The sequence below is a fragment of the Equus przewalskii genome, chromosome 1 (assembly GCF_037783145.1).
Source record: "Equus przewalskii isolate Varuska chromosome 1, EquPr2, whole genome shotgun sequence".
Lineage (NCBI taxonomy): Eukaryota > Metazoa > Chordata > Mammalia > Perissodactyla > Equidae > Equus > Equus przewalskii.
The window spans coordinates 147,162,611-147,189,162 of NC_091831.1; the positions used below are offsets into that span (position 1 = coordinate 147,162,611).

The 26,552-nt window shown below is 47.2% G+C and overlaps 1 protein-coding gene across 2 annotated transcripts in view; it reads left to right on the top strand.

Annotated features, from left to right (window-relative positions):
- Positions 1-26,552, top strand: part of EHD4 (EH domain containing 4) — a 76,711-nt gene that overhangs the window by 20,921 nt on the left and 29,238 nt on the right. For both annotated transcript variants that reach the window (XM_070583368.1, XM_070583373.1), the window contains exon 3: positions 7,610-7,707. In XM_070583368.1, the coding sequence (XP_070439469.1) occupies positions 7,610-7,707 (98 nt within the window). The remainder of the gene's footprint in view (positions 1-7,609; positions 7,708-26,552) is intronic.

Genomic DNA, 26,552 nt, shown 5'->3' on the forward strand with positions numbered 1-26,552 from the left:
CACTGTGGTTTTGTCTTCACTGGAGATGTGTTGTATTTCTGCTGCCCACTAACCCTTCCCCCAGAGTTCCCAGTGACATGAAGGGGCGCAGGGGCAGAGAACAAGCCAGCAGCCTCTCCTGGATGAAGCTCTGCCCTTTCAGACATGATCTGCTCTTACCTTCTTACCTGCCTCCCCTCCTCCTCTTTGTCACTCCTCCTGGCCTTTTTTTTTAAAAAAAAAACCTTTTCATTCTTCTTTCCTGTCATTCCCCTTGCCCCTCCATTCCTCTCTTTTATAAGTCTGCCACTTTAGACTGGTTGGTCTGGGGGAGCGGGCTGTGGAGGGTGCAGAGCCTGGTAGGGGGTCATCCAAACCCCTTTAGAGAGACGTGGGACTAGAACCAACAGACAAGAGACTTGAACTGCTCTTCTCCTTTTTAGATGTTCTTAACAATAGGAAAGGCTCCTCCCAGCTGACTGCTAAGGCCCTCGTCGCACAGCCCGAGAGGGCACCGTTCACAAGGACTGTGGAGTGAATGATGTGCCCGGGTGCTGTGCCGTGGCTCTACCGAAGGCCGCCCTGGCAACCTCCACGGGTGCCTTCTGTGCATAACTGGACTCTCTCGGGACCTGTGCTGTCCTTTAAGGGCTTTGTTATGCTCCCATCGCAAATCAAAGAAAGCATCCAAGTGGCAGCAAGGGAAAGTGGCGGTAGGATAAACAGAAATGTGCTGATGATGTAGGTGGAGTCACAGAGACGTTCCATCTTGTTGCTGACAGTGATTTGCAGAATTCTGTCCAGAGGAGTTTTCCCACCTTCAGGACTCTCTCCTCTGGAGGAGTTTAGTCCTCCACTCCAGAGCAGCCCTGGTTGGCACCAGAGCATCTCCTTGTGGGAGAAGTGGGGTTGAGCCCGGGTGGGAGAACACCAGAGGGTCCCTCAGGATGGAGTGGACCACAGCTGAGGGGGAGTGGGACAAGAAGCTCCCCCGTCAGGGCCTTGCAGGGAGCCATGGTCACAGGGCAGGGAACAGCCAGGCTTCCTGTCCCAAGACTGACCCTAGAGGGTTCCGGAGGCCCTGGAAGGTGCAGGGCACAGGATCCTTCTCCGTGGAAAGCTGCCTAGAATCCTGTGGTTTCATTACTGCCCTTAGTTTCACTCTTTTTGACTGACAAAGGCTTAAAAAAGAAATAAGCTGCCACTTTTTGCAAATTCCCATTTTGCAAAGTCCATATTCACAAGGACAAAAACTAGGAAAAATGGCTATTGGCTTGTTTTATTTTGGCAGATGACTTACTTTCCTAACAAGTTTTTTTTTTTTTTTTTCCCAAATCCCAAACATACAGCAGATGAGTATGGAAAAGAAGCATTTGGGAAAGATTTTGAATGGCGAGGTTCATTATCTCAGCATTTAAAATTTGCTGAAAATAATCCATGCGTTATAGAATCCAGTGTTAAATTCAGAATACATAGAAAAATAACAGCAGATAATTACATGGTGTTTACTCTGTCAGCTACTGTGCTAAACTTATATATTAGCTCTAACTCCTCACAAAAACCCCATGACATCGGTGCCACTATTATCCCCAACGTAGAGAGGAGGAATTAATGCATAGAGAGGTTAATTTAACTTCCAGGGGATCACTCAGCTGAAAAGTGGCAGTGCTGGCATTGGAACCTGGGCGGTCTGGCCCAGGGTCCTGCTGGTGCCCACTGTACTGAGCTGCCAAATGGCATGACATTTGGGCTAAGAATGAGTGCCTACTGCCCTCTATCTACCTTGTAAGGCTGTCCTTAGTATAGCCTGCCAGCAAGGATGATGAAGATGATAATGATTATATCCCAAATTATAGATTAATGATTTCATATACACTACCTTTTCAGAGTTAATAAGACAGATGATACTATGGCCATTTTAGAGATGAGAAAACTGAGAGCGAAGAAGTAAAATGACTTACCCAAGAAGAGGCGGAGACAGGATTAGAATTTGGGTTTCCTCTTCCCTTGTCTCTATCACCCTGCACCTCAGGAAGCACCAGCAAAGAGGAGTTTCTGTCCTTCCAGCCATCCTGATGGCCACGCCTATGTGATGCTCCTGTGTCAGCATGGACCTCATGTATATTAATAGCATACTTAAGAGTAAACAACCTGATTAAGTCGTATCCCATATCCACCTGACAATGCTGCTGTTTCACCCAGCACTTATGTAAGAAAGAGTCAGCTAGTGTAGGGTGCTCAAAGGTGTGTGCGTAATTATGGCCTCCCTGGGGGACACCAGCAGGATTAGCTCTAAAGGCAGGCAGACTCGTTTTTCCACAGCATCTTTTCTGGGAGCCAGGTCAAAATACAGTCCTGAGTAGGGAAGAGAATTGGTTGTCTGCTGAGGAGAACTTTCCCCTGCCACCCAACTGGGCAACCACCGGTCACCCTGGGATGGGTCTCATTACCCTGGCCCTCTCATTACAGGGCATTGGCTTGGACATCGGCTCCCAGGGGCATCTTTAAAAGAGTTTAGTCCTTTGCCAGGTGATACCCGATGATGCCTGGAGGGTGACACCAGCCTCAAAGCATTAAGCAAAGCGGTGGAGCCTGAGTGTCAATCTCCAAGGCTGGTTTCTAAGAAAATGACAGGGGTTCTACAGGGCGCTTCCGAGAATTGAAGACAAATTCCCAAAAAGGCAGTCTGACATTATAGAAATTCCGTACTTGGATAATAGAAGAAAGAGCTGAGTCTAAAACAAAAAGAGTTCTGTGGAAACAACTTTAATGTGACATTCTAAGACTCCGCTGTGCTGCTCCACTTTCGAGAGGAATTCCACAGACGGACCTAGGTTGGAGTTGCTGCATGGGGATGTGGTTGTTGGAGTTCCAAAGTCTGCTATGAGGAGGCAGTTCCACCTCCCGGTGGAGGAGATGCACACACCAACGGCACCTTGAGGGCACGCGTCCTGGGAACCGCCAGTGTGTTTCCGTCAGTTCGAGAAGAGTCAGGAATTGGCATCCGACGTTTCCCCCTGCAGTCTGCTTTTGAATTGGATTCATGTTTTTCCCTCAATCTACTTTTCTAAAAATGGTAGTCTTCTTTTTAAATCCAGATAGCTACAGATGTTGTTTTTAATGTAGGATCTAGTATAATTTTAAAAGGTAGTCTTCCACAGAAGAAATTCTCAGTCTCATTTACTTCTTCATTGCCCCTTTCTTTTTGAAAAATAACTGTGATCACTGGCCTTAAGAATTGAAATTTTGAAACTTCCTTTTGAGCTGAAGGAGTCTGAACAGTACTTCCAGGAGTCCAATCATTTTATCCAGGCCTGATGATGGTGATGATTAAAAAAACTCTACTGTCTTACATTTGTGTAATGATTTAGCAACAACAGAATGCATACATGTGTTTTTGGACTTATACTCTATTTTTACCTCTATGTTTCTAATTAAATGAGGCTTCATTAAATAGACTTTTTTTAGACTAGGAATATTACATAGTCCCTTAGTACCATTGGGAATTTTTTAGAAGCTGACTTAATGTGGGCACACAGCATCAGTCCAGACACAGGCTGGCTCCAGCAGTGCACTTAGCCACGGAGATTAAGGAAAAGAGACTCTTGCCAAGAATCACTCTTGAGTCACCAGCAAAATTGCTGGGGTTTTTTTTTCGTCTGAAGGATTAAGAATTTGATTTGATTTGATCTCAGATTTGATCTAAGGGGGCACCATGGGCTTCTTAGAGTCTGGATGTGAAACTGAATTCCTCCTGGGCAGTGGAAGGTTGATCAGCCATTTGTGGCAGGACCGTGTATTAGTAATTGTTACAGGTTAGTTGTCAAAGTCTTTTTGCATATCGTGTGGTATTTACTGTGCAAACTTAGAAAGTCGTGTAGTCTCTCTGGTCTTACTGTCATCAATGAAGTGAGCTGGGCTGGAAGGAGGTGCTTTGAAACAGCTGCATACTCTCTCCATTGCAAGTTTAGGTTTATTTGAACCTAATGACAGCCTGAGAGTCCTCAGGCTGGTAGCATTGTTCAGAAACCCACACAAAGTCAAAGGGTGAGTGAGCCCAAGCCGGGTCTTCTGCCTCCTGTTTGCTGCCCTGCTCTCCACCAGTAGGTAGGGAGCAGGTCGCACACACGGGAGCCTCTTTGGCACGGACTTCCAGGGCTGTGGCACGTCACTCCTTTGTTTCAGGATGTTGCCCTCTGTGTGATAAAGGTACACGGCAGTGGTTCAAGTGCATGAAGTGGTAGGAGCAGCCTAGTAGTCAAGAACCTGGACTCTGGAGTCAGCACTGCCGGGATAGCACCCCAGCTCCATCCCTTGTCAGCCATGTGACTTGGCAAGTTGTGGTATGTGACCCCTCTGTGCCCCAGTCTCCTCCCTCCTAAGATGGTGGTGCACAGCCCTCCCTCTGAGGTTGTGGCGAGGATCGAGTGAGTTAATGTGTACGGAAAGTGCTTAGAACAGTGCCTGACACGCAGTAAGTGTTAGGGAATGCTTGTGCTATTTTGTTATTACTGGAACTGCTGGATATCACTATATTGTTTGGAAATCAAAAGCAGTATTAAGAGACTGCCTGTTTTTTAAAAATGTTGATCATTGAATCAGAATGTTAGTGTCCGGAGGCAATTTTAAGAACTCTATTCCTCTCACCTCCTCCTTCTCCTGTGGGCGGGACTCCTAGCCACTGGCCAAGACCTTACAGCCCAGACCATTCCCTTAGCTACCCGCTTTCTGCAACCCCTGAGCCTTCCTTGGTTGGGGTGGGTGACGGAATGGGGTCCAGCGTAGGGTTTGGTCCGCTCCTCCCCTCCTTCTGTGAGAAAACAGAGTGTGTCAGGTCAGCCCTGGGTGAGGGAGACACTTCATAAAAGCTTACGTGAGGCTCCTGGGCTTCACCAGCCCGTGTCTGAATATTTCCTGTGAAATGTAGACAGCGAGGCATGGGCGCATTTTATGTTAGTCCCTCTGGGAGGAGTAGGAAATCCATCTTGGGACAGCAAATCTGTGCTTAGGAACGTTTCAGCAGACAGACCAAAGCAGGGACTGACCCGTGCTGACTGTGGTGTACCTCATAAGTACCCTGCTCTTCCCCTTCCTTTCTTAGAGCCTCAAAGTAAGACAAAATCGCTCGAACAGCATTGCAGTAGGGTTTTTTTCTGATTACAGCATAACTATTTAAGAAAACATGTGGTTCTAACCCCTAGAGCATGAGCTGTGCCCCCACACGGGGGTCTGAAAGCTAACTTGTGCTCTGTTCCCCCCTGCCCACCCGCCCAACATGCCCCCCTACTTTCTGTCATGGAGTGGAGCCCAGCTTGGCACACACAACCCCAACCACCCTCTCTTGGGGTGCCCCTGGAGAGCTTGCTCCTCCTCCTCCTCATCCTCCCCCTCCCCAACCCCCTTCCCTTCCTCCCTCCCCCCCTTCCTCTTCCCTCCTTCCCCCTCCTCCCCCTGGTCCTCCTCTTTCCCCCACCACAGTTATCTGTCCTGGCCCCTCGCCTGCTCCCTTGTTTATTGTGTGGTGATGTCACCACGTCGGACCGCATCTTGTTTTGTAGCTCACACATTTCGCCTTGGCTTTCACATCAGGAGGCTTGAGAATTGTTGAAACGTTGCTTTGCACAGAGGGAGTGGACAGTTTATAAATTTTGAATCTTTCTGTTAACTTCACACTAGAATCCAGGGGTTTTATGTTTTGGAAAAGTTGATATCGAGTGTGAGCGTGTGTTTTTGGAAAAAGATCAGCCTCTCACAGGAATATTTTACATAAAATGGTTTCACATATGTGCAATTTTTTTCACATTGCCAAAGGTCTCAAGCCGTCTGATAAAAAGGACGGGACTATGATAAGAGACTGAATCATTACTGACAAGAAATGTGGGCCGCCATAGATGTGCTCAGAACTCTGTTCCTACCCCAATTCTAGAGAATTGAATAACGGTGTTTCTTTTCCTTATCTTCCTGGGCTGCCTTGAAAATACAGGAAAGACAGTATGAGAAACTTGTCCCGAGCACCTTCAAAGAAAGTTATTTTGAAATGTTGGGAACTGTACCTCTTGCTCGGGGTTGCCCACCCCTGCTCCTCTGGCTATGTCCCCACCCTGTCCGTGGGGCTTGCTGTCCACGTGTGCACCGTGAAGGCCGGGCAGGCCTCCCTGGCCTGCATTCCCAGCATATTTACTTTCTGAGTAATCCCACCAGTTCCCCTGAATGGAAGAATTGAGCTTTCCAAGCTTTCTGCCCACACAGATGCAGAAGTTAGCTGCTTACAGTACAATCAGGCGCCTCATAACAATGTTTCAGTCAATGACGGACCACATACAGGACAGGGTCCCATAGGATTTGTACCCCATAGCCTAGGTGGATAGCAGACTATACCATCCAGGTTTGTGTAACACACTTCATGGTATTCACGCAATGATGAAATCTCCTTATGATGTATTTCTCAGGACACGTGCCCCTTATTAAGCAACGCATGGCTGTCCAGGAAAAGGAGAGGCACTCTACAGTTTATGCCTTAAAACACACACACAGTGCCTAGGAGAGAACCGCCTCGGGCTCTGTTGCCAGGGGTGGAATAACGGAGCACTTCCCTCAGCTACTTCAGTTACACAGTGTTAAAGCTAAAAAAGACCTCGCCAGGCCCTGGTCCGGATGTCTCCATTTACACGTGAGGAAACTAAGGCCCAGAGAGGGGAAGCCTCTTGTCCAGGATCCCACAGCAAGTTATTGGCACAGGCTGAGCTGAACCTGACCCCAGGTCTGCTGACCCACAGGCCGCGATTTTCCTGCCACTCCGCTCTGCTTCCAGGAGGCCGACACCAGGGCAGCCACAGGAGGGGGATTGAGATGAGAAGGAGGAGGTAGTATCGGGGAAGTGATGGACAAGGAAGACAGCTTGGAGAAGCTTGGCCAAGGTCTTCCCCCACCCCACCCCTTCCTCTGCTCTTAGGGCACCCCTAGGACTCCGAGGCACCCAGAGGACTTGGGGTGTTGCCCACAGGTGTGTGCCCCACCCTGAGCCTCAAGCTACAGCAGGTGCCAGGCTGGATGCTGAGTCCCTGAGGCATCAGACAGTGAAAACAGGCCCCAGTACCTCCACTGTCATGTTAGGGATGCTCCAACCCAGTGAGGCAGTGACCCTGGGGAGGCCTGGGATTTGCTGGGAGGAGGAGCCCGGCATCCTGGGCCAGGAGCATCATGGAGGAGGGCAGGTGACACTGGTAGGCTTTGGAGTCAGGCTGACCTGGGTTTAAGGTCCAGCTCTGAGTGACACTGAGCAAGTGACTCAACCTCTCTGAGGTTAACAGTAATTTCTTCCTCATGAGGTTAATATGAGGAGCAAGTGAGATGATGTTTGTAAAATACCTGAGCTTCCACTAAATGTTAGCTAAAATCACACTTAACAGTAAGGGACCCGGCAGCAGGTAGCAGCAGATGCCAGGGCACCCTGCCACACCTGCCCTGTGGTCCAGCATCTGGTCTCCGGAGCACCAGCAGAGGTGCGTCAGTCTCCTGCGAGTCCCCGCCTGACAGAGGATGTCAGCAGCCCAGAGAGGCGGGGAGCTCCGCAGTTAGACCGCTCTGTGATGCGCAGTGTCTCATCCCACCTTTGTTCCCTGTCTTCCAGATTCATGTGCTCCCAGCTGCCCAATCAGGTCTTGAAGAGCATCAGCATCATCGACAGCCCTGGGATCCTGTCTGGGGAGAAGCAGCGCATCAGCCGAGGTCAGTGCCCACCCCACCCTGTCCTCCCCCAGTGCTGGCTGAGACTCTCTCTCATGTTGGTGGAGGATTTGTATCCCTGTTATATCCTATCCATCCTCCAGGACACCCCCAGCATCCCTGAGCAGCCCTGGGGTCCAGAGCTGAAGGGGCCCCAAGAAATAACCAGGGAGTTAGAGCATCCAAGGTTCTGCCATTTCAATGGAGAAACTTTCTGGAGCCTTAGCCATAACCTTAATTCCTTTAAATACTGTTGTCTACTGCTAGTACCCACCTCAGATAAATCTTCAGACTTTAAGAGGGGACATATCGCTTGCTGACCATTCACTTGGACACACATGACAAAAATAGAGGAGGTGAGCTCGTCACTGCAAGGGAGAGAAGCCCTCCCAGCTCCTCTGCCCACTCCTGCCTGGCACATGCTCCAGCCTGGCTGCCTCTGCGGCGCCTTCCACTGACTGAGCTTTGCTGGTATCTGCTTGGCCCTGGACCGTGTTCTGCACACTGGGGATCAGCAAAAACAGGTACCGTTACTGCCCTCGAGGAGCTTATGTTCTAGTGAGGGAGACAGACGTTAATCAAGTTGTCACTGAAAAAAATGGAAAATGAGAGCTGGGACCAGCACTCGGCGATGGGGACCGCATATCAGGGTGTAAGGGGACCTGGCCTGGCCTTGGGGTGTTGCGAAAGGCTCCCCAGAGGAAATGACATGTGAGCCAGAATCTGGAGGATGAATAGGAATCACCCAAGGGAAGCAGAGTTGATAAAGTGTTCAGAGGCGATCTAGGGAGCCTGGAAGATGTTTGTGAAGAATAGCGACGTCTGGGCTCCTTCAGCCTTCAGAAAGCAAGGCTGAGGCAGTAGCTATTTCCAGACCCGTGCATTCTGATTAAGCAGATGGGCCTGCTGTCCCTCCCACCCTCCTGGAGAAAGGGGCCATCAGGGGCCAACCAGAGGACACAGTTTACTTACAGAAATTCCTGCCCGGAAGTGCACTGGGATGATGCCTGCGTCACAGCGACAGGTCAAGTTCCCCTCGCCCTGGCCCTTGAAACAAAGGATCGTTCCTCGTGTTTTGCTGGCGGGGAGAAGATAGAGCAGATGGACTGCTGCTGTCACTTCTCGCTGATAACTCTTCACAGCCTGTTGAACAGCCCATCAGTCGAACCATGTTGGGACGTGGTGGCATGCCAAGGTTGAGCGGTGACCTGTCTGTGTCACGGCCGTGGGTCAGGGCCAGGCCGTGAACTCCCGCAGCACTCCTGAAGCAAAAGCACAGTTACACAGGCTGTAGGTCATGCCGGGAGCCAGAAGGCAAGAGTCCTGTGACAGGGATAAAGAAAGGGCTTCCGAGGTCTATGAGCCATTCTTCCTGGTGGTGTATCAGAAATGCTGACCTGAAGCCACCAGGGACTCCCAGAGCTCTCACTACCTCGCTGGGCCTTCACCCATTCCATCAGGGACTCGGGCCATTAGGAGCTGAGGCCTCCAAGAACATCGCTCTTATAGAAAAAGCCAGGTTAATGCTATTCTTCTCTCATAAACATCTTTGTTGGTTTTATTTTCTGATAGAAAAGTAACATTTATTGTAAAGGATTCAAGCAATGAACAAGAGTATACAAAAATGTCTCTCTGTCACAAATAACAATTATTAATGGTTTTCTCTGGCTCCTTAGAGACTTTTTCCTGTGCATACACAGAACAGAAATGCCATGACCATGCACATTTTCTATGACTTGTTTTCATCATAGCAGTCTCTCGCAGACATCATTCCGTGCCAGTATATTCAAATTACTTTATTCTTTTTAACAGCTGATTAGGTTCCATCAAAGGGACATAACATAGTTTAACTAATTTGTGAATATTGTGATGGTTAATAATTTTTCACTCTTACAAATAGTGTGACAGATAGACATCTTTTTTGTATGTTTACACCTCAGTGCCAATAGATTTTTTTTTTAAGAGTCAGTTTAGGACCATTAATTTGGCCTCATAAAAGTTGCTCTCAGATAAAATGTTTTGTTTTAAATGGAAAAGAAAACAGTCATGTTCCACAGCTTTTCCAGCCTGCCCAGGTTTTGCTATCTCTAAATGTCTGACCGAAGTATGCTGGAGAAACATGTGGTCCTGGTAATAAATCTTTCTTTTTACTTCTGAATTTTTAAAATTTAATTATCTTGTTGAGGTCATATTGGTTTATAACATTGTGTAATTTCAGGCATAGATTATTATATATCAGTTTCTGTATAGACTGCATCATGCTCCCCCCTGAATAGTCTAGTTTTTATCAGTCACCATATATATGTGCCCCTTTACCCCTTTCGCCCACCCCCCGCCCCCTTCCCTTCTGGTAACCACTGATCTGCTCTCTATCCATGTGTGTGTTTATCTTCCACATGTGAGTGAAATCATACGTTTACCTCTGAGTTTTAAGATCTCTAGATTTTGGCTTCAGCCTTTTCCATTTCTTTTCGTTTGTAGACCTTTGGCCAATTCTAATCATCCGTGATCTTTGGGGTTTCTCCTTTGCTTAGTACTTCTAAGTGTCTTCAGACTGTAGCTCCTTGCCAGTGGTGGAGCACAGCGTGATGCTCTCAGGATGCTTTCAAGATCAGTTCTTTTCAACACTTTATGATAATCTGACTCATATCCTTGTCTGACTTGCCATGGCATGTACTTACTCACATCCTAGCACAGAAATAGCAAATATGGTTCCAACCAGTTGACCGGTCCCGGCCACCCTGACAGACACAGCAGCTGAGGGGGCAGGATCGGGAGCTGCAGACAATGACAGCATGAAGCATTGCGGCCGGCTTCCCCTGCTTGAGCACCATAAAGTGTTTGGGCACAGCTGGTGGTCGGAGTCACTCGGCTGACAGTTTCAACACATTAGCCCCAAAGAACATGCACTGTTTGAGAGCTGCTTCAGCTTAGACTGTTGCCAACAGCGCTACCTTCTCACACCTGCCCCTCTCGGCCTCCATCCCTCCCGCTTCATAAATCACAGCACCACCTGCACCAGTCATTTATGTCAACGTTGGATGAGGTAGTTGGTACAAAATGTGACCCCGTAGAATATTTGAAACATCCCCCATTGACTTTATTAGTGGAGATTTGCCTCCCTTTGGGGTGTTTCATCTGTGGAAGAGGAAGGGCGGTGGCTGCTATGCTTTCTCCTTGTCCCTTTGTGCAGTTGATGGAGTCGCTCTCAGCCAGCGGAGTCTCATCAGGCAGGTCCCTCCTGCACACTAGAGCCTCCTTGAAGTGTGCTCCATGCTGGCAGTGTGAGAGCAGCTGCTGGATACTGAGCCCTGGCTGCGTGTCGACACTGCTGATCATGGAGGATTTGCTGTCTCAGTTAAACCTGCCTTCGATCATGCTCAGACAGAAGCTTAGCCCTTGCCCTTGGCGCTCCCGCAGAGCGGGGCCTTCCAGCGATCACAAGAATTCTTTCCCCAGCTGCTGGGCCAGATGGGTGACCGAGCTTGACATCTGGAGAGTGGACAGAGTAAAAACTGTTGATGAGCTGCTGCTTTTGGAGAGCAGGCTCAGAGTGCTTCGGGCAGTTGCTGAAGGCCGAAGCTGCTGGGTGGACCCAGTCCACCCTCTAGCCTGCAGGGCTGTGCAGCCCCGGCTGAGAGCATGCTGGACACCCGGGGCAGCTGCAGGAGGAAGTGGTGAGTGTGTGGGAACTGCTGAGCACCCCCAGGAAGACCTACTGGCTGCGCTGCACCCAGAGTTCTCCCCATCAGCACGGGATGAGATAGATGGCAGGTGGAGCGGTAGAGTGTTGTGCTGCTTTGCTGTGGGTGGAATGGGGAAGGAGGGACCTGAACTGGGGAGCTGGCCTCACATCACCACTGGCAGCCCTCAGGCACCCCCAGGGCATTGCCCAGGTGTCCTTGAGCTCTGGGGACCAGATGGCCTAGTGAGGATGTACCTCCAGGAAGGAGTCCTGATGCCTTAGTGGTGGAAGCACAAATGCGGACTTTGAGCCTGGGGCTCGGCCACGCACCTCACCTCGCGGGGGCTTCATTCTTCCTCGTTTGTTCATTCTTCTCTCTCGTGACATCATAAGCCTGGTTCCTTTTTATTCTGTGCTGCATGGAGGGGGCAAGCATGATGACCAGGAGGACAGGGCATTTCATAGTCATTGCTCTTCTGTAGGCCAAAGTCATAGGTGACAAGAAGAAACGTTTGATGTTTCTGCATGATGGTTCCTATTTTGTCATGTTAGGTTTGAGGCAAAACATGGCAAACCCACTCTTATGTTCGGAGTGACCTTTACCAATTAGAATGCGTCTTGGCACAGCCTTCTCGTCTGCAGAATCTTCACATTGACCCTAGAAGTCAGGTACTAAACCCCCTGCCTCCCTGCTCTGTGCTCCAGAGTGAAACAAGAACATTTGGAGGGAGTAAATGTTATCTAAATCTCCTATTTGGGAGCTCTATAAATAAAACCCGGTAGGATAATTGATTTTGGAGCAATTTTTAGTATTCTACTCCATGTGGAAACCCATTGCCCTTCGCATGTTCCTTAGTTTAATTATAGTTAGCGGAAAACGTTTAGGAACAAAAGATTGAGTTTAGTTACTCCACAGCAGCTGCCTTGGCTGACATGAAGAATTCCCATTTTTTATGGGAATAAACGTGTTCTGACACATTTATAATAATAATTTTATTCTAATCAACTAAGAGCTGCCTAAAAGTCCCACAGACTTTTCTTGATTCTTTTGTTGGAGCCAGTAAAAGAATGTTTGAATTCTTAGGATTTTCTAAATTATTTTCCTGAAGTGGGTGGGTGGAATCTGACTTGGATCACGCTTGGGGACATCCTTGGCCCCGATGATGGCATCCACATTTTTGACTGAATGTGGCGAGAAAAGAGCACATTTATCCACACATCCTTATTTTCATTCCTAGTCTCTTATTATTCTGACTCCTGAACTGTTTGCCCTCTAAAATACTGTTTATTTCATGCTGAACTTAAACATCATCTTGGGTTTATTTCTGGATTCAGCATGAACACAAGTGTGTTCCTGACTACTTGGTACAAAACTCTGGGTTCTGGCTCCAATCATAATGTCCCTGTCTGACAGGAGAGCACTGGAAAATTCTAACGTGGCAGCTTGTGTACTTGTCCATCTATTTAGCACAAAAGCATTCGGAAGGTGCTGTTTTAGCAGCAAATAATTATTCCTCTGGTTTCCTGAGAGTATGAGGTTTTCAGTAGCCTCAAAAGACTTGACTTGTATAACAAAAGCAGTAACATTTTTCCCTTTTGAAAATGTAAATAACCCTAGAAGAAAAGACTCTTGATCTGAATTTTCCAGATCTACCTGTTCTCCCAGGGCCAACAGCTTGTCAAGTGAAAGTTTGAGGGTGTCGTCTCCTGAGGTTTGAGCCCTTCTCGTTATAAGTCAATGAGTAGAACTGAGAAGATAGTGAAAAATAAAAGGGCAGAAAATGACCTGCTAGTAAAAGCAATAAATAATAGTAATGCATGAAACGGAAGGGTTCTAACTTTGCTTCAAATAACATCACAGACAATAACATTAACTTCAAAAACATTCATTCATGTTTAAACATGTCCATACAGACAGCCTTAGGTCCTCCTGACTTTTGCAACTTTAAGGAAAGCCCTCAAGAATAAAAAGGCATCTGATAGTGACAGGTAGCTGTGAACAGGCGGTTTCAGGGATCTGCCAGCCCCGCTGAGGTGTCCAATCGTCATATCACAAAAGAATTGACAGACTCCGGAAACAGGGCATGGAATCCAACCTGTCATTAATAAAGGCGTAGAAAAAGGAGAGACGACGAAAACATACTCATCAGGGAAGTGCAAACACATCTACTTGACACGTGTATTGAACTTGAGAGACAAAAGGCTGGATTTTGAAGGCTGCCCGAAAAAAGAGAGAGAACATTTAGAGATGTCCAAATAAGATTGACTTCCCCTCTCGGGCCTTGGGAACAAGAAGGACTAGAGAGGAAAACACACCCGTACTTGAGAGGAATGAGTCTTTTCCCCTGAAAGAACAAGAAGGCGTGGAGCAAGATGTGAGCCAGGTTCACAGCAGCAAAGACAGTCCTAGAAGCACTGAGAGAGCTGAGAGCGGAAGAGACTTCAGAGGCCAGCAGCTCCCAGGGGGCAGTGTTGGCAGGTGGAGCCTGTCACTGTGGGGGACCGCGCAGCCCAAGGCTGCAGGTGTCAGCGCTGGACTTCATGAAGGGTTTCTGAGGGGCCTGCCAGGTAGCGCTGGAACAAGGAAGTTCAGGCCTTATAAATACGAGTAGAAATAATCATTTTGGAGAGGGAGTTGTGAGGCAGCCCTATCCCCTCTCTCCTTCGGGTCATCACACGACCACAGATACAGCTCCGGACCACATCATGTGACCTTGGTGTGACCAGACTACGGTCACCTGAGCTCACTGGACACATGGCCCTTATTGTAGGTGCTGCTCGTGTCCCCAGCTCCCCATCCTGTGGTTGGTGCAGGGTTTCTTGATTGTTTTGTTTGGTTTTGTTTCTTGGGTTTTTGGCCTCACGACAGTTCAAGCTCTGTCAGCTCCACTCCCTGTCCACTGCGGCTGCTGCACACTTTCAGGGCGTCCCCAGGCTTCCTCAGCATGCCCTTGGGCCTTCACCCTTGGATCCAGAAGTTGGGTGGACAGGGCCCAAGGCAGAGCCTTGAGGCACACCTATAGACTGCTCTCCAGATTGACAGCAATTCATCGATAAACAAGTTCTTTTGAGATGTATTCAGCTCCTCTGTGCCAGGTACCAGCCAGGAACTGGGAGTGTAAAGATGAACAAGGTACCACCCCTGCCCTGGGGTAGCCACAGCCTAGTGTGGTCATCCAGCCAGTCACTGATGCACCAAATTGTTCTGAAAGAAAAGTATCACCTAAATAGAGAGTTATCATTCAGTCAACAAACACTGGGCAAAAAAGAGGGAGATGGTCACTGCCCTTATGGAATTTACATTCTGATGGGAGAGTCAGACAAGAAAAGTAGGTAAACAAATAAATACAATCATTGTAAGTACTGATGACTGCCAGGAAGGATAAGACTTTGAACTCAATGAGAAGGGGCGAGGTGGGACGGCCACACTTGGAAGGTGGGGAGGCCTGTGGCTGAAAGCTCAGAAGGAGCCGGCTGGCAGAGTGGGGCAGGTCAAGGTTTGCAAGTTTGGGCTGACCACGTTGTCTACTCAGATATTTCCCACCTGATATAGAAAGGATATATAAAATAATAGACATGCAAGTATCAGATATTCACACATGGATTTCAATTCCTGCCTATTCATGTTTTTTTCTGACATCTCTTCTATAACCTACGCTAATCAGTCTATAAACTCAGAGTCAGACAGTTGGCTTTCCTTGGTCCAGTCGAGAGACTGTAGTCCCTGAAGGCCGTCAGTTGTGAAGCGGAAAGCTTGTGGACAGTAGAATTGGACTTCTGGATTCCAGTTCAGCTCAGCCATTTACCAACCCTGTGGCCTTGGGACAGTTGATAATCTCTCTGTAAAATGAAGGTAATAATGGTACCTACCACATAATGTTGTTATAGCTGAGTTCATACATAGAAAACTGAAAATAATGCCCAGCCTAGCACATAGTAAGTACTCAGGAAATGTTAGCTGTTATTATTACCTTCATCATCTCATCGTATTATTGTTTTCTTTGTTGTTGAAGGCCAAAGCGTTTCAAAAGCTGAGTTTAATCAGCCTTTATATTGGTTTCTGGCCTCTTAAAGTCGTCTGTCTTGCAGAGTAGGAGAAATTTTTGTCACGTTCTTTGAAATGTGGAGTTTGTTGTTCAGAGACTAAATGTGCTGTTTTTGGAGAAGTGTTTCTGCCTTTTCCCACGTGTCTCGGTCATTTTATTGCTGATTGGCTTTTAAATTTTGAAATCATATGTCCTTCTGGAAGTAGAAAAGAGATAACACTGGAATTGATCATCCAATTTTAAAAATATTTGATGGAAAAGGAATTTTTAAATAATGGACAGACATTTTGTAGATTTGTGTATATGATCCTTTTGGTATTCCTCTGTTTTAGAAGTGATGGCATATAAAGCAATGGGTAATATTAGGGGCATGCGAGACTATTTGTTCAACACTCATTTATATTGATTATCTACCAAGTGCCAAGCACTGTCCTGGATGCCACTTCTCAAAATGAGTGAGACACAGGCCCTGGCCAGAGTGCTCATACTCATTCGAGGTGGATGGACCTGCAAGAAAGGCACTTTGACCGTGTGCATTACAGGAATTCTGATCAGGAAGTGCAGTGAGCAGGGGGACTCCCCAGCCCCCCGCGGGAGTGGGAGGCAGCAGTCAACGAAGCTGCTAAGAGAAGGGGCTCTTCTTTTCCCCTCCCCCTCCCCATTTTTTGGGGGAGGGATTTGCATCTTCTCTCTCTCTCTCTCTCTTTCTTTAACAATTCAGTGGGATTTTTTGGTATGTTTACAGAGTTGTGCAACCATCACCACAGTCAATTTTGGAACATTTCACCACCCCAAAAAGAAACCTTGTACTCATTAGCAATCGCTACCCATTCTCCTCCTCTGCCTAGACCCTGGCAACCACTAATCTACCTTCTGTCTCTATGGATTTGCCTATTCGGGACATTTCAGGTAAATGGAATCATACAATATGTGGCCTTTGCATCTGGCTTCTTTCACTTAGCATACTGTTTTCAAGGTTCATCCATGTTGAGCATGTGTCGGTACTTCATTCCTTTTATGGTTGAATCGCATTCCATTGTATGGATATACCACGTTTTATTTATTTGTCAGTTAATGGACATTTGAGTTGTTTCCACTTTTTTGTCTATTTTGAATAATGCTGCTATGATCATTCATGCATGAGTTTTTGTGAAAAGATATGTTTTCAATTCTTTTGGGTATATACCTAGAAGCAGAATTGCTGGGTCATAAAGTAACTTAGTGTTTAGTGTTTTGAGGAACTGCCAAACTATTTCCCAAAGTGACTGCGTCATTTTACATTTCCGCTAGCAGTATGTGGGGGCTCCAGTTTCTCCACATCCTCACCAACACTGTCGTTTTGATTAGAGCCATCCTAGTAGGTATGAAGTGGTATTTCATTGTGATTTCAATTTGCAGTTCTCTGATGGCTAATGATGTTGAGCATCTTTTCATGTGCTTTCTTGGCCACTTATATATCTTCTTTGGAGAAATATGTGTGCAGATCATTTGCCCATTTTTAAATTGGATTATTTGTCTTTCTATTGTCGAGTTTTAACATTCTTTATATATCCTATATACTAGTGAAATATATGATTTGTAAATATTTTGTCTTATTTTGTGGGTTGTCTGAAGGACAGAAGTTTTCAATTTTAATGAAATCTAATTTATCTATTTTAATTTTTGTCACTTGTGCTTTTGGCTTAACCCAAGCTCATGGACATTTACTCTTAAATTTTTTTCCAACAGGTCTATAGTTGTAGTATTTACATGTAGGTCATTGATACATTTTAAGTTAATTTTCGTATATGATGTGAGGTTGGGGTCCAACTTGATTCTTTTGCTTATGTATATCCTGTTGTCCCAGTAGCATTTGTTGAAAAGACAGTACATTGAATTGTCTTGGCACCCTTGTTAAAAATCACTTGGCAGAGCCAGCCCAGTGGCGAGGTGGTTAAATTCACATGCTCTGCTCTGGCAGCCCAGGGGTCGCAGGTTCAGATCCTGGGCATGGACCTAGCATGGCTTGTCAAGCCACACTATGGTGGCATCCCACATAAAATAGAGGAAGACTGGCACAGATGTTAGCTCAGCACCAATCCTCCTCAGGTGAAAAGAGGAAGACTGGCAACAGATGTTAGCTTAGGGCCAATCTTCCTCACACACACACACACAAAATCAATTGACTATAAATGTGAAGGCTTACTTCTGGACTCTCAGTTCTATTTTATTGAGCTGTGTGTCTGACCTTAGGAAGCAGTTCTTCTTGGTCAGAGCCCCCAGGTGAATGGGTGAGGTCAGGGCCCATAGGACGGGGGTGGGGATCAAGTGAGATGATGGCGTGAAGCTCTTCCCACAGCACCTGTCTGGTGCGTAGTCAAGGGAAAGATAACTGTGGCTGTGCTACTATTGTTACTCTCTCCCAGACGGCAGAAAGAGTGCGTGCAAGAACAGGGGGAGGTGCGTGAGCTCAGGACCTTTTGGAGGAATGCGAGTGTGTGCATGGCTAGAACTTGGGTGTATGGCGGGTGCGCACACATGTCAGGAGACTGGGTTTTGTCCTGAAGGCTGCGTGGAATACTGAGGGGTGTGAGGCAGAGGATGAGTTGTTCGAGAATTCTATAGACTGGAACATATGTCCACAGGCTGGATCATGAAGCCATTTTTATATTTAGAGTTTGAGCTCAGGGACTTGTTTCTGAGCTTTGTTTGAATTTGGCAGCAACAGAAAAGCATTCCATCCCCCAGGGCTGGGGCCGACGGCTGGTGATTAGTCTGCAGATCCTGTTTTCTGGCCAGGCAAAGGCCAGCCTGAGGTTGGGTTCTGAGGCCTTGGACATCACTCACTTCTCGGGCCTCCAGCAGGAAATCCTGGTTTCTTTTTGTTTCAGGGAAGTTAGCTGACAAACACATTCATGGCTCCTTTTCCGCTGGTGCCACGGGAAATTCCACACCCCAAGTGTTGCTGCTTCTGCCCCTGATGTGAGCGCGTCATCACCCTGACTCAGAATGGTGTTCACCAAGTCCTGGCAGCTATTTTTAGTTTCTGTTAATGTTTTAAATGCATACTTAATCATGAGAAATGACTGCTTCTACCCAAACTTTAAACCTACCTGGACTTTTAAATGAAAAACAAAATTGTTTTTGGTGGAGAGAAGGGTACTTCTCTTACTTTCCATGTGGAGCAGCTCATGATCGTAAAGCACAGACATTGGGATACAGAGTTGAATCAGAGAAAAGGTTTGCTCCTTACTCTTTTAGGTAATAATAATAATAGGTAATGCTTACACAGTGCATTGTTAAGTGCTTTCCGTATATTATTAATTCATTTGCTCCTCACAAAAGCTCTGTGAGGTAGGAACTATTATCCCATTTTATAGGAGAGAAGACCGAGGCGGAAAGAGGTTTAGTAGTTCACCCCCAGTCCTATAGCAAGCGTGGTAGCTGGTCTCAAAAGATGCCTTCTCCTCCCGCCGCCCCCACCACCATGAACCGCGCCTCCCAGTGTTCACACCCCGGTGCAGTCTCCTCCCCTCGAACCTGGGATGGCCTTCTGACTCACTTTTTGCTCAGTAGACTTCAGCACAACTGATGCCTCATGATTTCCCAAGTCTAAGTCATAAGAAGCTCTGAGGGTTCTACCTGGATCTCTTGACATGTTTGTTCTGGGGAGGCCAACTGCCATCTAGAAAGTTCAACCCTGAGACTACCAAACTGTGAGGGAAGCCCAAGCTAGTCACACGGAGAGGCCGAGAGGCTGGCGCCGCCTCGGGCCGTCCCAGCTAGCCCAGCTGAGGTGTGAGGGAGGACGTCATCGTGGACGACCAGCTCAGCTGAGCCTTCAGGTGGTTCCAGCCTCAACTGCCGTCTGTCAGCTCAGGACAGACCCCAATCAAGAAGCACCCGGCTGAGCCCAGTCAACCTCAGACCAGAGGAAATAATAAGTTGTTGTTGAAGCCACTACATTTTAAGGTGACTGATAACCAAAGCAGCTAGAAGTGGGTGAGTGGGATGCAAACCAGACAGCCTCGTTCCAGAGCGTGTGCTGTTAACAGCAAGAGACGAGGACACAAACCAGGGACATACCCCTGCCAGGCGGGCGGGCGGACAGGCAGGCAGGCAGGCAGGCAGTCGGTCTCTCTCTCTCTTGCACTCACACACAACACTGAGAAGGCAGCACTGGGAAAGGATACTACGTTGGGCAAGTTTCCATATAATTGACACTTTTCCCCTATAAACACCAAACCTCCTGGGTTTTCTTCCTTGAGCGATTTTTGATGGGAATCTTTGGGAAAGACAGTACACACCGCCCTGCCTTCTCATTCAAAGGATAGTGAGGAAGGGAAGAGGTTTTCTTACACAGAATGTTTGCCGTTCCCACACTCTGCTAGGTGCCTCCTGGTCCATCTCTGGAACACATCCTGTGTGTCAGGTACCAGGCGCTTTCATTTTAGCAGCAGCAGATGGACGCTGTCACTGCCTTCCTGGAGCATCCACTGGGGAACGGCCGCGTAGATTTTATTCTGAGAGGAACGGGAAGCCGCTGAAGGATGATCTTTTTTAACTTTCTCCAGATTACCCAGAATATGGCTGTGAACCCAGGTGTTCTCCTACAGGGCCAGAACGGAACTGCCCTGGGTCTATTGCTCAGTTTGTGTGGGTTCCTTTGGTTGGTTGGTTTTCTCTTCCCTGACACCAGGCTGTCACTGTCACTTCTTGTGTGGTACCCATTCTCAGGTCACCCTCCCCCTTGGCTCCTCCTCTGTCAGGGAGTCGATGCGTCTGTGAATGATGCACTGAGCTCAGAGCAGTGATTCTCAGGCTCCGGGAACATGTTGATACACTGCTTCCTGGCCTCAAGCGCAAACCATTTTGGGAGGAGGATGCTCAGAGGGCTGCCTGTCCAGTGGTTCTGATGCAGGAGGTCCCCACTTTGAGGGATATGGGGCGGTGTGGAGTCTGCCCCTTTGCTATCTGCTCTGCTGCCTCCAAACCAAGTGAAAGAAAAGACGATCACACACTTGGAAGACCCCCCAGAACAGACCTGAGCTGAGTTCCCGTCTCCGTCTCACCAGTGTGAGTGCTGCCCGCTTACAGGACAGGTTGGAGAATGTGAGCGAGGCGGGCGGGGAGGTTCGGAGTCGGGTGAGGGGTGGCCCGGCACTGGGCTGGGCTCTGTGACTAACCGACATCCTCCCAGGTGAGGGCTTTGAAAGGGAGCAGAGGTGGCTTTACCCCACCCTGGTGACCGGGTGACTGCTATTGCATCAGCCTCGTGGGTGTCTGACAGGGCGTCCTGGCCTGATGCTGTCCCCTTCCTGTGCCTTTGCTCCACGTAGGAGCACCCCCAAACCATTCTAGGCTTCTTGGGGAGTTAGAATTTTTAGGAACCTCTAAAGAAAAATAAAGAAGAGGTTTTAAAAAGATTTCTCATTCGCGTTTTCAAATGTTTAATAACTTCACTGCTGTGATGCTATTATGTGCTTGTCATGCAGCCTCCATCTCTATTGCTATGTGTGGCAAAAGCCCTCTCCCCAAAATCACCGTGCCCCAGTGGGGGACCCCCAGTCCGGAGGGTGGGAAGCATAGATCATATGGGATTCTAGGCGGGAGAGGAGCAGTGTAATGCCGAGAAACGCTGGCTGGAGACATTTTTCCATTTCCCTGGCTCTTCCACTTTCCAGCCGGGTGCCCTGGGCAAGTTATTCCACCTCTGTGAGCCTCAGTTTCCTCCTCTGTAACATGAGAAGAAAAGCACTGTCCCTCACGGAGTTGGATCTTGTGAGGGTCTGAATAGTAGGTGTGAATACCGAAGTGCAAGGGGTGAGAGGCCCCAAGGCGTGGACCGGGTCAGGTTTCCCGCCCTGGTGCCTGGCGGGAGGCCCTGAGTGGATGCAGGAACACGCCGAGAATAGCAGCCCCTGCAGGACATCTTTGTTTTCCAGGGAAGCAGAGAGGGAGGTGGTGAGGTGCAGGCAAACTCTCTGTGGGCCCTGGAGGAGGCTGAGCTGAGCTCAGATCCCAGGACCCCCACTTCCCTGTGGGCCCCTCTGAGCCTCAGTTTACACTTTTATAAAATGAGGAACTTCTGCTTCCCAGAGTTGTCTGAAGATAAAGTGACATAGCATGTCCATACCATTTGGCCTAGAGTCGTGTTGAATAACTGGTGGTGATGGTGGTCTTTGCTCATTTCGTGGAATTGGGGTGGTCCCAGAGTAGGCCGACCAGGATTGCAGGGTCAGCTTGGCCAAGTGCTCCAGAGTTCCCCCAGAGACAGCCAATGGTGGCCAAGTCCTAGAACTCCGACCAGCGAGGGCCTTGCTCTTCCAAGGCCCCAAAAAAGGCGGGGGAAAGATAAAGGAAATATTTGGACTTGAGAGTGGAGCTATGGAAGAGTGCCAGGAGAATTCACCAAGGCATGGAGCTGGGTGAACCCGTGGGAGGTGTTCTCCTGTGGCCCAGGGCCCCACTCTTGTCACTTTTCTGATTTTTGCCATCACCCTCTTTCTGGTGTCTGGGGATATTTCTCACATGTGTCATAACACACTTTCCTCAAGAAACCTCCAATTCACCTAGATTTTTTTTAGTCTCTTTCTCAAAACCACCTCCTGTTTGAATCCAAACCATGATGCAGAGCACAAGGCAGCCCATTTGTGCAGCATCTCACCTTTCTCCAGTACTCATGAGGAGTACCACCGTTCCGTGTAAAGTGTGCACATGCTTGGGACAAAAAATTCAAGTTAGGAAAAGTTAATGAAGAGCGTTTGTCCCACCCGCATCCCCCAGATCCTCTTCCAGAACAAAGCCTGTCAGCAGTCTCTCAGGGTTCCTCCCAGCGTGGGAGGGTCCCCTCCACACTGCTCTGCACCAAGATTTTTCCACTTAGCAGTAAATCTTGGAGCATGTCCCTGTCAGGACTTTCGAGCTGCCTCCTTATTCCATCATATAAATGTGCCAAAATTAATAGCTGGTCTCCTTTTGATGGATGGCATTTCAGGCTGTTTCTAACCTTTTGCTGTTGCAAACAGTGCCACAGTGAATGTAGATGGTTTTGCACATACAGTGCAAGTATACACATGTGTACAGTAATGTGCAAATGTAACCATAAGATACACTCCTAGGAGTGGAATTGCTGAATCAAAAGGAGCTGTGATTTTTTTTACCGTGTTAGCTGATGCCAAAATGTCCTTTCTAGAAGATGGACCTGTTTACATTCCCACCAATGACCCACACATTCTCCCAAACTCAGGGCATTCCAGATTTTTTTTTTCTTTATCTGCACTTTATCTTTGCATTTTCTGATAGGTGAATGGCATGTCATTATAATTCTAATTTTCATTTCTCATTGTTAGTGTGGTTGAGCATCTTTTCACATTTAAAAATCTTTTCAAAGTATTTCATTTCTGGAGGTATTTGACCATTTTAAAATACCATTGGTAACTACATGGACTTTTATTTAATAAAGTGAGTGAGTCATTTTTTTTAAGGAAGAGCCCAATGTGGCCTCACATGATCCCCATTGACTTGATCTGTCTTTCCATCTGTGACGTAAACCCAGAAATAACTATCTATGAGTAATAGTTTGGCTTCAGGAGTGAGTGAGCTGATAACTTAGTTGTTGGAGCCTGTCTTCATGACTGGCTGTCGTCCAGATGCCCACAGAACAAGGACACAACCCTGGGAATGTTTGAAAGGAGGAACAGGGCAGGGCGGGGTCTTCAGGCTCACAAGTTGCTAGCAAGCCCTTTTTTGATCTCCAGGCTCTTGTCCTCTTGGTTTAACATTTCTCCTTAGAAAAGGTGGCTTGTAGAAACGTTGTCTTTTTGCCTTTCTGAACCACAAAATGACAAGAGGCATTGTCAAGGGGGCCTCCTCATACTTGGGTGGAGTCTGTATACCACTGGCATTTTGCCTCAAGAAAATCCGATACAAGTACAGGCTGACTCTGTCTGATTTATAGACGTATTGTATGAGACTTTCTTGCGTGAGGTACACAAAGCCCACTTGAAAATGAGGAATGGGCAGTTTCCATGTGCGTCACACTAGATTCCTGGATTCTGTTAATAATAATATTAGAAGGTTGAATCTGATGACCTCTTAAGCATCCTTGAAGGTCTCAGATTCTGTGACTTTTCTTCTGGTGCTTTATTTCAGCATAGAGTTGTTTGGAATCCAATGACAAAGAAATTTTGAGGGCAACTAACTACCCCTGTGGAAACAGGCAAGAACCTCCAGATGAGCCCCAAATACTATGGCACATGAGTCCAGTGGAACACATAGAGTAAAATGAAACTTGTTACTTGTTAATCGTATCATTTAGAGTTCGTCACTGAGTATACCTGTAGCCATCTGAACAGTTTTACATTCTTATTCTGGTTGTAACTAGTTGATGTCTATATACAGACACTAAATTGATTTTCCTGAGAATTTGACTTTTTATTTCAGAAAAGCTTAATATTCAGAACCACTATATCTAACTTTAATTTAAGATCTGGAAAGAATCCTAATTGATCATCTGACGCGTCTGATAGATATAGAAACTGAGGCCCAGCCAAGTGAAATGGCTGAGCCAGGCTCAGGACATTTAGGTTTTTCTTGGTAATTTCCACCAACTTCTCTCTCCGCCAAAAGCCTAAAGTGCCGTGTAATGTTGCTGTCTTTTTCTAGGGCTCAGACCTGCTTCTTAACCTAATTTTCAATCTGAGATGGAAAATGAGAAATGAAACTCAATTTTCCCTTTTGCTTGCTCGTCTGACCAAAAGCCACAACAGCGTTCATCCGGCTAACTGTTCGAGCAGAGTCTTTCTCTGTTCCCCATCCACGGTATGGTGTAACGCTGTGATGCGAGGGGCCCTTGGGGTCACGTGGCCCCCACCTGCCCCATCGTTATCTGCACAACATCCCCCAGAGGATGGAGAGTCAAGTTTGAAGGTTAGCTTTTTTATTTTAGGAGGAAACAGGCACAGAAAAATTAATTCACAGGGTGTTGGACTCAATTCCAAAGGGCGAAGAAGTCAAGAGAGGAGATAGAGGAGAAACAACACCAAGCCCATCCCAGGACGGATTCGGTCCTTGATTTTATTTAAATTGTGGTACGCTGAGTGGCCAGACCCCCTTCAGGCCAGGCACAGTGAGGCAGGGAACTCGGTAACCGCAGGGGTTTTCTTGTAGCCAATTACGTTCTCCAAAAGGTGACCATTACCCGCTGAACGCTTTGCGGTGCACACACAGTGAACCTCCACAAGAAGAGGCGAATTCGGGACACCTGTGCCAGTACGGAGGCCGCAGTGTTTATCTGCTCTGGGCAACCTTTTTGGATCTCTGGGAAGGGGTTGCTATCAGCCCCTCCCCACACCCAGCAGGAGCCTAGACCCCCTCAACCCCGCTCCACCCCACCCCACCCCCACGGTGTGTCCGGTCTTGGAGGAGGAGGAAGCCAGCTAGAGAAGAGAGGGAGGTAGGGGAGACACCAGGAGCTAAGCCTTAGTCTGACTTGTTTTCCCGCCAGCGTGTTCCCACTGCTCTGGGAAGCACACGGCGGGGGGTGAGGGATGCGAGGGTCTCCCAAGGGACTGTGTAGTGGCAAAAATGCTGCTTCACCCTCAGGGTTTCTTGAGGGGGCGATAGGCTGGAAATCACTAGAAATCCAAACCCTAGCTGTAAACACCATTATAGAAGAAAAGGAATGCCCTCTTCAATAATATCGTTAGCCTAGTCACATAGGGACCAATAATGTTTTACATGGTTTTTTTAAATCAGAAAAATAATGTATATCCATTGTAGAACACTTAGAAAATTTTTTTAGATCAAAAAGAAAATCAGAATCACCTGTAATCCCACCATCCTGGTGTACAAATGGTGCAGTGCAGTGGGTAAAAGCACAGGCTCTGGAATCAGAGTCCCTGGGTTTGACTCCTGGTTCCCCCAGGAAATACCTGGATGACTCTGGCTAAGTTACTCAACCTCTCTGTGTCTCTGTAGCCTCACCTGTGCAATGAGGATACTTGTAGAACCTGCCTCATGGCGTTATCGTGAGGGTTACAGGAGATTATACTGACACAAAGTTGCCCGGGCAGTACAGGAATGTTGAGAGAGCTCAGTAAATATTTGCTACAATTATTTATTTTTAGCTATCATTCTGTGCCTGACCCCAATAACATTTTCAAAAACAGCCTTGTCCAGTTGCAAAGTAAACTCAGCCTGGAAACAATACAAGGACTCCTTGCACATGTTCAACTGGAGTAGTTGTCATTGTTAACTGAAGTGACTATTTTTGAAAATATATATTTAATACCTGGGCGATCCCAGATATTGGATGTTTATTTTGAGATGATTTGTGCTTCCTGTAATTAGTAATAGCTCTTTTGTTAGAAACTCACAGCACCATTTAAGTAACTAAACCCTCTAACTGGCTAAAAATCAGTTACACTTCTTGTTCAAGTCAATTTACTTCATTAAACCAAATTTATTTTCTTTTATTTTATTGTGGTAGAACACAACGTGAGATCTACCTTCTTAACAAATTTTTGAGGGTACAATACAGTATTTAACTGCAGGCACAGTGGTGTCCAGCAGCTCTCTGGAGCTTATTCCTCTTGCATAAGTGAAACTTGGTGCCCTTTGGTTAGTGACTGCCAGTTTCCCCTCCCCCCAGCCCCTGGCAACCACCGTTCCCCTCTGTGATTCCATGAGTTTGACTATTTCAGATTCCCCATGTAAGTGGAGTCAGGCAGTACTTGTCCTTCTGTGACTGGCTCATTTCACTTAGTGTAACGTCTTCAACCATGTTGCATACTGCAGAATGTCCTTCTTTTTTAAGGCTGAATAATATTCCATCATATGGACACACTACTTTTTTTTATATAAAGTCTTTATTCTAGTTTCTGTAATTTAAAGAATAAGCCTCTTCAAAAGCCACACTGTGGCAGGCGTCCCATGTATAAAGTAGAGGAAGATGGGCATGCATGTTAGCTCAAGGCCAGTCTTCCTCAGCAAAAAGAGGAGGATTGGCAGTAGTTAGCTCAGGGCTAATCTTCCTCAAAAAAAAAAGAATAAGCCTCTTTCTCATATGTGAAACTTCCCACCCCTGTGCAGTAGGGAGGGGTAAGAGGTCTTTGGAGGAATCAAATGAGCAGCAG